General features: G+C 37.4%; 2 protein-coding genes across 2 annotated transcripts in view; one reads left to right on the top strand and one right to left on the bottom strand.

The window, feature by feature from the left end:
- The window catches only part of LOC106873469 (uncharacterized), a 10,627-nt gene extending 6,641 nt beyond the window's left edge, over nucleotides 1-3,986 (bottom strand). The window contains exon 1 of the mRNA XM_014920849.2: nucleotides 2,996-3,986. Within this exon, the coding sequence (XP_014776335.1) occupies nucleotides 2,996-3,567 (572 nt within the window). The 5' untranslated portion in view covers nucleotides 3,568-3,986. The remainder of the gene's footprint in view (nucleotides 1-2,995) is intronic.
- Nucleotides 3,987-8,411: 4,425 nt separating this feature from the next.
- Nucleotides 8,412-12,198, top strand: part of LOC106873468 (zinc finger CCHC domain-containing protein 8) — a 24,112-nt gene continuing 20,325 nt past the window's right edge. Inside the window, exons 1-2 of the mRNA XM_014920848.2 lie at nucleotides 8,412-9,498; nucleotides 10,738-10,780. Coding sequence (XP_014776334.1) covers nucleotides 9,093-9,498; nucleotides 10,738-10,780 — 449 coding nt within the window. The 5' untranslated portion in view covers nucleotides 8,412-9,092. The remainder of the gene's footprint in view (nucleotides 9,499-10,737; nucleotides 10,781-12,198) is intronic.

Below are 12,198 nucleotides of genomic sequence, written 5' to 3'. Positions count from 1 at the left end.
TATATATGTATATATACCGGAGTAAGCACATGAAATGTGCAACAAGGTGGAAAAAAGAGTACTCAAATACCAGAGGTATATATATATATACACACACACACACACTGCAATGTTTCTCAATGTGTGCTGTAGAAACAAAAATGAATGTAAGTGTATATGCATGTATGTATGGAAATACAGTATTAGCAATGTAAGGTAATGCAATACATTACATGTCTATGAACATTTTGTGACATACATGTCTCTAAAGAAACATAATTCAATGAAGGGACGTAACTCAATATGGTGAGCCATTATTTGAAAGATATGGATAAAATAGTGCAAGACCCAGTAATGGGGGAGTGGTCGATATTATTGACTGAAACTTTTGCAGACAGGGTTCCAATATGCCAGAAGTCCTTTGACTGAAATCAGAAAACTAAACAATATACTAGTAATATTCTGGCTGTTGCCAGTACTGCCTGACTGGCCCTCGTGCCGGTGGTACGTAAAAGCATCCACTACACCCTCGGAGTAGTTGACGTTAGGAAGTGCATCCAGCTGTAGAAACTCTGCCAGATCAGATTGGAGCCTGGTGCAGCCATCTGGTTCGCCAGTCCTCAGTCAAGTCGTCCAACCCATGCTAGCATGGAAGGCGGACGTTAAACGATGATAATGATGATGATGATGATGTGATTTATGCTCCTGTTGTGACTAAACACATTCTTAGAGGTACTTCAGCTTAAAAGTACAATTGCTTGGCTTGGAATTAAGGGCCATATTCTTAGTTGCCATAAATTAGCTGTCACACTACCAGTGGCTGGAAACTAACCACTATATTCATAGTAGCTAGAAACTACCACTGTCCTAGAGCCTGGGAACTACCATTCTCTTAGTGGTTGGAATCTATCATATTCTAAGTGATTGAGAATACCACGATATTCCTAGTACCTCATCATCATCATTTAACGTCTGTGTTCCATGCTAGCATGGGTGGGACGGTACCACAAAAGCCGACCAGGCTGAAGCCTGCACCAGACTTCTGTGACTTTTGGCAGGATTTTTACAGCTGGGTGCCCTTCCTAACACCAACCACTCAGCAGAGTGGACTTGGTGCTTTTTATGTGGCACAAGCACAGGCGAGGTAAGTTTTGGCAAGGTTTTTACAGCTGGATGCCCTTCCAAACACCAACCACTTTACAGTGTGGACTGGGTGCTTTTAAGTGGCACCTGCACTGACAGGGTAACCAAGTATTATTTCTATAAATCCTTTTCTTCAAACTCAGAGGAACCTTGCAAAGGAATTTGCTCTGAATGTTTATCAAGGATTTATGATGTGTCTTTACTTAGAACAATATATCAAACACATAGTTGTGAAAGTGTTCAGGAGCAAAAACTATCCCACTTACTTCCTTTTCAGATCGAGTTCATTTCTATTCAATGATATTGATACCCGTATAGCTGGATGATCGTTGTTGTTGGCACTCCGTCGCCTACGACGTCGAGGGTTCCAGTTGATGCGATCAACGGAAGAGCTCGTGAAATTAACGTGCAAGTGGCTGAGCACTCCACAGACACGTGTACCCTTAACGTATTTCTCGGGGATATTCAGCGTGACACAGTGTGACAAGGCTGGCCCTTTGAATTACAGGCACAACAGAAACAGGAAGTAAGAGTGAGAGAAAGTTGTGGTAAAAGAGTACAGCAGGGTTCGCCACCATTCCCTGCCGGAGCCTCATGAAGCTTTAGGTGTTTTCACTCAATAAACACTCACAACGCCCGGTCTGGGAATCGAAACCGTGTCAGGGTGTAAGTTCAAATCAAGTAGTCTAACAGGAAACTTTCTTTACAGGAGTACAAATTACATGGTTCAGGAACAACAGGCAAAGGGATTCTTACAAAGTTGTAGAGATTCTTTTGGTAAAAGACCAAGAGGCCTGACTGCAATTGGGGATGCAGGGGAGCTTACTGTCTGAACCTTGTATGAAGGTGTTTTTTACTATTGGATAGTCATCTCATGGGAGTTGTGGTAGTGGATGAAAGCCATCCAGTTGCTGGAAATGAATGAATTTTGCCAGGTGTTGTAAACCATGTTCTTCTCCAACACTGCTTTATGCCAATGTATGTGGACCACTTGTGAGTTAGGATTAGGCTTTGATTGTTCAAGAAATGTGAAGCAAAGGAAAATTTCAATGCTTAACTGATTAACCGTCTCAAATGAATCTGGAGTACATTTGGGATAATGGAAAACTAGAGGTGCTCCTGACTAATAAGCTAATGTGAAATGCTTTACAATCTGAGAGCTGTTATGTGATTGATAGACATGTCATGAGCAGTGATGATTATACCACTGTCTGTCTGATGTCCCAATAGGTGCAGAGATGTTGATAGTTTTTGCAGAGGCTGGGTTTGAGAGTGGCAAAAAAAATAATAGGTGTTTGGTGCCTGTGTGTTCGTCAAATATAGATGGATGTGTTGTGAATAGATGAAGGGTTTTTGATGCATTGTCTTGGCATCCCAACTCACTAACCTTTTGAAGGTGCATACACAGCACACAGACATGCACAAGCACAGATAGTAGTGACACCAAGTTAGGTTAACAGTTACAAATCACTAATAAAGTACATTAGGACAGAGACAGAGAGAGACATTAACATGGACTGTAGAAATGAATGTTCAATAATATAGCAAAGAATAGATAGAAAGACAGATAAAGGAGACAGACAAGAAAGAGAGAACTGACAGGTAAGTAGAGAGAGAGAGAGAGTGGGTACACGGATATGTAAAAAGAGAAAGACAATTAACACAATAAATAAATACGAAAAGAGAGAAGGGGGAGTAGATAAACATTAAGGAAAACAACAAGGGTAAACAAAGGTGAAACAAAAGCGAACCTTAAAAAGTATGTTTATAGTCGAAATTAGTTTAATAATTCGAGCCTAAAGTAGGCTGGGGTTTTGTTACGGGCCCATCCGAGGAGTAGAAACAAATGCTGTTAGCATTCACAAATACTTACCAACTATAATCAATGTATTGTTTAGGATACTGGAGAACAATATCGATAAAATAGGGCACTGTGGTGTGTGATTGGTCAAGGATAATATTTGCAGGACGGTGGCTGAAACCAATATTGGACTGGACGAATTTGATGAACCGCTTCTTGAATTTGGGGGAAAAACGAACTCGATCCATAAGAAGAGAGACGAGATGACTATCAAGTAAGAGGCAAGTCTGACGACTGGGATACATCACGGTGGGGGCCGTGACAGCTGGAGTCTTGGAGACATGGTCAACTATTCCCCTACAACAATCACTGGTATCATCAATACGATCATCATTGTCAAGGGTGAAGGTTGAACATGTCGGTGCTGTCGAGTATAAATGTGGGGAGCAGTTAAAAACATACTTTTCTGTACTGTCTGATAGAGCAATGGGACATGTTTGGTTAGGAACTAAATGTAGACAGTTTGTCTGTTTGTTGTATTCCAACTGGGACACATCGAGTTGGGTTGGGTTGTGACCATGGCGGAATAAATAACAGTCAACTAGGAAGTCTTCAGACCGAACACTTATCAAAATTCGCGCCATGCTAATTGGAGAAGGCTCAGGTTTATAGGTTTACATACATAGGCTCAGCTTCCTAAGGCTACATACCAGCACCAATAGTAATGCATAAACATGTATGTGTAAGCGTGTGTATAACTACGTGTTTACATGTACAAACATACCGTATACGTTTTTTTGAGAATAGATCAACAGCCCAAGGGTATGTTACGGATTAAATAGTACATTATTAACGATACTGAATATTTCTTAAGAATAAAAAGCCCTTTCCGGAAATAATATGATATCACCATGTGCAATGAACCGGTGACGTATATGTGGATGCTGTTGTTTATGTATGTGTAAAAAAGTTATGTATATGTATCAATGTCAGAACATCACCAAACCAGATAGACAAGGTAATAACAGTAAGTTATAATATGCATGTGAATATATATATATATATATATATATATATATATATATATATATATATATATATATATATATATATATATATATATATATATATATATATATACAGGGGTTGGTAAATGTAGTATTACGTCATGCTTTGAAAGTCTAGAATGTTCTTCATTTCAAAACAAATGAGAACCGGTCTCAGTGAAGAAATTAACAATATAGTATAGTATACAGATAGAGGAAATAAGTATAATACGTAACAGCAGAGTCTAACGGAACCAAAGCTTTTTAGAAGTCTAAAAGTGCAAATCTTATATAAACCAGATAATCTTGCAGATATTTCGTTTCGGTTCACCACTTATTTCAAGAACCATAACTCTACTATGCTATAGAATGATCTCCCTTTTTCCCTAACCCATCTGATACATCAGGCTAATTACTGTCCTAATCGCAGGTACAGGTGCGGCGCTTAGTGTTTAGGGTTGCTCGGCTCGCGATCGTAATGTCGTCCTGGACTAAGCGTTATGTTGTGTCTTTAAGCAAAGTATTTCATTCCTTGTTGCTGCTGATGAATACCAGTCGAGTAATGGTGCTCTCTTCCTCCAACTGTCACATCCTGGATGTGCCGTCGAGTCAAAGGACAGGAGTGTCAAGATGTCTAAGGCAGCTCACGACTACATAGACACTTGAAACAATAGACGAAAGTATATATTATCAAGCCATGTTATCATACTCGTTGGTGAACGACAGCTAGCTCTTTATTCTAGTCACACACACCCACACAGGATCTTTCTACAATAAATCACAACAAATTATAAAGAACTCAAAGCTGTGAACTTCACTATACATATATCTTACACAATAAAACAAAAATATTCACAAAAAAAATCCACCTGAACGTATGATGACCCTCGTCAGACACGACCTTCGAACATTGGGCCTTACCGAGGTAATGACTAGTGACCGGGACCGTTGGAGATATGCTGTGCTTGAGAAGACCCGACAAGCCAAGTGAGACCATAGCTCATGGCCCATGCCAGTGGTTGTAACCAGCCCATTTATGAATACCCCTCATTCACTGGACAATAAACCTTGCTTGTGAAGACCTGTTGAGGCAAGTGAAATCAAAATTGCTGACGTGGCCGACGACAGTACCGCCTGATTGGCACTCGTGCCAGTGGAACGTTAAAAGCACATCAGAACGTGGGGTGTAACCGGGCCACTTATGAGTACTCCTCATTCATTGGACAATGAACTTTGCTTGTGAAGACCTACTGAGGCAAGTGTAAACAAACCAAAATCGCTGACGTGGCCGATGACAGAACCGCCCGATTGGCACTCGTGCCAGTGGGACGTTAAAAGCACATCCGAGCGTGGCCGTTGCCAGTGCCGCCGGACTGGCTCCCGTGCATGTAGCACGTAAAAACACCTTTTGAGCGTGAGCGTGGTCGTTGCCAGAACCGCCTGACTGGCCCTCGTGCCGGTAGCACGTAAAAAGCACCCACTACACTCTCGGCGTGGTTGGCGTTAGGAAGGGCGTCCAACTGTAGAAACTTTGCCAGAACAGATTGAGCCTGGTGCAGCCTCTGGCTCACCAGTCCTCAATCAAACCATCCAACCCATGCCAGCATAGAAAGCAGACGTTAAACGATGATGATGATGATGATCCAGACATGATTGTCTGTCTTTTATGCCAGTATAGTGTATCCAGGATTGCATTATGTAATGTGTCCTTCTATTTGTAAGATGATAGAATATGATATGTAAGAGCTTTGACTGCTGTTTCTAGCGGGCTCCAATCCAAATGGTTCTTGTCATTACATGTTCAATCATTCCCAATCACCCAAACACATCACCAATACCCTAGAGTACAATTACAACATCGACTTAATCCAGACACATCTATATCACCATAGAACACTAGTTTAACACTATACTCTTAAAACAGTAGTGTAATATTTGAGGAAAATTTGGCTGCAATTTTTCGCAGGCTTTGTGATTATATAGATATCTGGTTCTACCTGGACCCCAGTCTCTCCACAACAAACTACAAAGTATGCAGAACAGCATGTGCGACATCACAAGTTGTATACAAACTGCATCCACAGACCTGAACAACTAAACAAAGATACTAAAAATAAAAGACCACTTGGACATGCATGAAGCACATTCTTAATCCCCAAAGTGCCTGCCATTTATATGAAAAACCACCAAGTATCCAGATAGATATACAATAGCCCAGAATATTTCTACAACAGTACCCTACCCAAAGAAAGTTATCTTTCCCACTTAGCCCAGACTAACACAAACGGGCAGAAAATGTTGCAACTTCAATAACATTACTTTTCTTCAACCCGTTCTGGGATGCACACCGCCAACAATAAATGCAGAGCAACAATGACTGGCCTGTTCTGGCTGAGTGCACCTTCCTTACTTCCACCACCAGAATCTGTAGCTATACAAAAATAAATAAGACAATGGAGAGAGTGGGTATAAGAGAAATCAGCTGTAATGAGCAAAAAAGAAGCCTGCTGGCATGGTCATGTGATGCATATGAAACAGGTGCATTAGAAGTACCAATCCTTAAATGTGGATGAAACTCGTAGAGGAGGGAGACCCAGGAAAACATAGGAAGAAATAGTGGAGACCAATGTCGAGCCTCATGAAGAAGATGAGAAAGGACCAAATTGATGATCCAGTGTGCTCAAGAAGACTGGTCCAACTCAGTTAAAAAATAAGGTCCTTAAATCATATTAATTATGGTTATACCTCAGCACTCAAGTTGTTATTGAGTCTTCCTCACATCTCATCTTTCTAAAACTCATCCCTCCATCACTATTCTAACTATGGTACTATTTACTTATCTGCTGTAATTATATGAGAGCAGAACTACACATATGTCACCCGTCCCACACTTTCAGTATCATACTTTACCACATTTAGCCCCTTTCCTCTGAGCATCCTCTCATATATGCCATCAACATATCTTCTACCTTTGTTTGTCTTCACTCTATCCACCCCTACATATCTTTGACTTTTATCTCTGTCACTGTGCACTCCTCTTTCACAAACACACTTCACATCAGCTCCCTTTTCTCATATGTTTGTCTTTATTATACTCTTACTCTCCACCTCCTCCTCCTCCTTCCTGACCCGTTCCCCAAACTAATATTCATCATTAACCACATCCATCCATGTTCACCATTCACTGTATTCCCTAACCTCTGTGTCCATCTCTAACCATCTGTCACTCTCCTTTCACTCTCACAAACTTACCTACCCATTCTTCACTATCTTTTCTCTCTATTCACACTTTATTCACATTCTTGTATCTGAAGATATGCCATGACCACATTTCCACCATCCTGTCTTCCTTTTTGGCTAGGGTAGACATGTATTTGTCCCTCTCATCATTCTAACTTCACAAATTCCACTTCAACCATTTGTATGTCTCTACTCCCACCTCTCTCTCTCTCCCTCCCTCTATTCCCCTCTCACTCTCATCACAATGCTTAAGTGATGAGAGATTGTAGCCACAACTCTTCCCTCTCCCTCCTATTCACACTCTTTTGCCACTGACCATCGCTCTTAACAGCAAATATATAGCAGTTATTACTCTCTAATCACCTTCTGTCATTATTGTCTGTTATTATTCTATTCTAGCACTGCCCCTTCCTCCGTCCCCTTCACTATGTTTCCTCCATCATACTCTTACTTCTTTTTCTCTCTCATCTTAATTTATCTTCACAAGGTTAAGATAATCCTTTACTCTTGTCCTGTCAATAACATGTCAACCTCGCTAGTGTTGGTGCCACACTAAATTGTGCCCAATATATTCTGTAAAGCGATTGATAATAGGAAAGGTATTCATCCATAGAAATCGGGATTAAAAAATAGAACATACAAGTGAGATGCTGTTTATTCCATCCATCGATGAATGCAGTAATTCAAGAAACTTTTATTAATTAAAATTATTCTTTTATTGATAAGAATAATCATTATCTATATGACTAAAACCTATTAGAAATAGTAGCTAAATCTCCTAGTCACACCCTACATAAAGGAAGAACAAATTGGGTAATATAGTCCTAGATACACAATGCACGAAAACGGTGGTGATGGCTAAGTTGTCTTTGGTTATAATTCTGTTTACTCAAGCTTAACCTGTGGCTAAATAACAAACATTTGCATGACGACGACGATAGTTATGTGGCAGTGGTGGTGTTGCTGCTGCTAATGAAAATAATGTTGACGACGAGGATAGCGTTAACTTCAATATTTGTCCCACTTTAGAAATGTCTGTTCTTTGATCTTGCTGTAAACATTGCATCAATAAAAGTTTTTTAAAAAGAACCTAACATAACATAAATACACCGCTTGACTAACAACCTGGATTATGGAATTGTCCATTTCTATATAATCTCTTACTATATTTGTTAAATATTTTAACCAATATTTGTTATGGATTTCTTTATTTAATATCAAACTGTTGTACATATAGTTATATAAAATTAATAATCAAACATCTTTTTAAAAAAACGCCATCAACGTACTAATTGTGGTTTTATTGAGTTTAATATTCCTTTTTGGCGCATCTAACTATTGAAATATGTCTTGGGATTGCTAACATAATAATTTCATAGTTTAATAACTCAAATAAACATTAACATGTACATTTCAGAATGTCGAGATCTCAACTTTGAATTATTTACCGCTCAAAACGCAGTAGTCAAAGTCGATGATAAACACTTCTGCTTCGACTGCAAATACGACCGGAAGCAAGAAACGAACCCGAAGAAAAAAGTTGGCTTTAAACAATGAAATAATAAAATTAGAATTCATGCTTAATGTTTATTAGTATTTTATGTCTTTTAAATTTTCCTTTATCTTATTTTTGTGAATTTAGTTTGGCTACTCATGTAAAAAATTCATAAAAGCAGCTAATGACTTGTTAAAGCAGTAATTAGGTTTTTTGCGACTGGACATCATCTAAGAAATAGTTTGGAATCAATGTTTTACCTGTGAAGTATATTAAATACATGGAGATAAATAAAATGGACAGATAGTGAAAATGCGAGTGGGATTTTCGTTTTAATTTCTCGTTCCGGGATTTCGTGTTTTATATTTACCACAACACAACAGTAAACATGGCGTCTTCGTTTGGAGATTCTTCACTTTTTGAAGAATTTGAAAGAGACAGGTCTTCTGCATCGACATTTATTTCATACAACCAAAATGAATACGGCTCCGAAGATCGGAGTAAAATCATATTTCGTTTTGAAGAATCAGATTCCAGTTCATCTGATGAGTTAGATTCTAAATCCTCCGGAGAAGTCGCTGAAGTTTCAGATGAAAGCGAAGAAGAAGGCAGCGACGACAAAGACAGCAATGATCAAACAAATGAGGATGGAGATGATATTATTACAGACAAACGTACCAAGGATGTTGCTGCAGAAGGAAAAAGCGAGAAGCAGAGTAAAAAACGAAAGAAAAGGAATGGAGAGATGCTCGTTGGTATGATGAAACACACCAATCACCAGCTACAGTTTGAACGTATCCTTAACACGTGTTAACCATTATTTACTTCCTATTATTGTTTCCAACACATATACATACATATATATGTATATTACACACACACACAAATATATATATATATATATATATATATATATATACACACACTCACATACATTTATAGTTTCTCTGTTTTGATTATCTTCCGTCAATAGGAACTCCACGTTTTTGTGTCAAGTTAAATCTTTCGATTTGTATATGATTGTTCTTTTATCGTGTTTTTTAAATTTTTGTTGTTGTTGTTGTGATTGAGTTCCTATTTTACCCACTTCCAACTAACTAATCTGCTTTACCTAAATAAATCTCTGTTCTGTATACATTTTCTGTTCAACCCTTACACATCTGATATGAAACTCCTCAGGATGTTCTTTAAACACTAGTTTGTGATTAGAATTTAATGCATTATTTGATTTATAATTTGTTTTTCTTCATAATTTGTGCTTCCAATGTTTAGTTTTGGTTAAGTAACAATAGTTTTCCACTGCTAATAATAGATTTGATCACAAGTTTTAAAGGATACTTTCATTTTCTTGTCATAGGAAGTTAGGCAAATTACTTTCATTTTTACTCCACATATTTATAATGAAATTTTGTTCTTCCGATAGTGATTAGAATAAAAGATATAGATTTTTTCCTTATGAAAGTATCATTAAAATAAATTTTGTACCTACTTATTAAAATAAGTATCAATTGAAGTTTGAAATTTTGATAATTACTACATGAAAGAATGATTTAAAATCAACTGTATTTCCTCTACTCAAATTTTGTAGTGTAATTCTTTGACAATTGAAGCAGAGAATCAGTTTTCTTTTTTGTTTTTTTTTAAACCCTGCTTTTGTAAAATCTGGTATATTTTGGGGTTAATTAGAACAGTTGAGTAATTCAGGTCAGTCTTAACAGTATTTTATTATCTTATGGTACTTGCCTTTCTCTTTTTGTGATCACGGTGCCACATTTCTTTGCAATCATCGCATCATATTCCTCTACATTTAGCTCATTTCACTGTATTATTTTATTTATTTTTCGCAAATTTCCAAATATCCTCCACTGTAGAATAGAATGGTTTTGTGACTAGCAATAAATGGTAACAGAGATATAGCAAATGAACTTTCTGTATTTAGCAGATTATTAAGTTAATTTAAACATTGCTTAATTTGGTATAATATTGTCAAATTTTGATAACCATTGTTATATGTCCTTAACTGGAATGTACAGGTGATAAACTGAGAAAGTTTGCTAAGAAAATTGACTCCACCAGGTAAAATATATTTATTGACTAATTTTGAAAGTTTCATATGTTAGTTTAAGTCGACTTATAATACAAATGTTTGACATTTAGAAATGAATATTCAAATGTGACAATTTATTAAACTTGAAAAAATAAAAAATAAAAACCTGACTTTATGGCAGTACTCAAACTATAAACTGTCTTTCATTTATTCAGTACCAGAATTTTAACCAATATCTGCTATGGCTTTCTATATTTAATATTAAATCGTTATACATTTGAGGTGTTTATGAAAGAGTGTCGGAAGTGTCACCATGGCTATCTTCGAGGTTAGCAGATCATTTTCGTTGCCTCGACGTCCAGAATCCGAAAAAGTTGGAAGAAAGAACTGGTGAGGCTTGCAATGAGGTCAAAAATCCGGCTGAAAAAAATTGTACCTCAACACTATTGACACAATACTCACTCACCCAAACTCAGACCAGAAAGTTTAGTAACACACCATTGTAAGCTCACACTCTCAATCAATAACTTTGGTGTGGTCTCTCGTTTTCCGAGGTGTTATGGTTCACTTTCTAATATTCCTCGTAACGAGAATGGGCTATTATCTTACTATCTTGTCTTACTTACCTCTTAAAGATACCTTAGTATATTAAAACACAAACAATACCTTTGGGTGGGGGGATCTCTGTATGCGTTTTCTAGGTATTATGGCTAAAATATGCAGTGCAATACACCGTTTCGTAGTACTGGTATATTCTACAAAATGAGAAAGACGCAGTCATTGTTTCATCTTTCAAATGCATACATAAATAAATAATTTTACACAGGTAGAATGATTAGAGGAAGTCTTCACGGTCATTTTAAGACCAAAACCAGCTTCCTAACTTCATTCCTTGCCAAGATATCACATTTTGAAAGTCACAAAACTTTGGCTACATTTTTCTTGGTCTTTAAGTCATGGTGCTTATGACACTCTGTTACTAAGCGCCTCATATATTGATGATGATGATGATCTTGACTTAGCAAAGTATCTTAATCCAGATCACATATTATCATCATCGCCATCATCCTTTTTAATGTCCTCTTTTCTATACTTGCATCAGTCGGACAGAATTTGTTGAAGCAGATTTTACATATAAAAACATACATATATATATACATACACACACACACACACACAATTCTTCCATTTTTCATCTACCAAAATCTATTCACAAAGTTTTGGTCTACCCAGGGCTATAGTAGAAGACACTTGACCAATGTGCTTCACAGTGGGACTGAACCCCTGACAGGAAATTAAGCCCTTATTTTATTCGGATGTCAGTTTTACCTTATCTTTATAATGTCCTTTGATAATATTACCTGCAGGATTCTATTTTTTGTAGATATTTTAATATTTTCTGATAGATATATTCAAACCATCAACTTTCATTAGAGTAACTCTTAGT

This window comes from Octopus bimaculoides, chromosome 1 (genome assembly GCF_001194135.2).
Source record: "Octopus bimaculoides isolate UCB-OBI-ISO-001 chromosome 1, ASM119413v2, whole genome shotgun sequence".
Classification (NCBI taxonomy): domain Eukaryota; kingdom Metazoa; phylum Mollusca; class Cephalopoda; order Octopoda; family Octopodidae; genus Octopus; species Octopus bimaculoides.
This window is presented reverse-complemented; position numbering and strand designations above follow the sequence as displayed.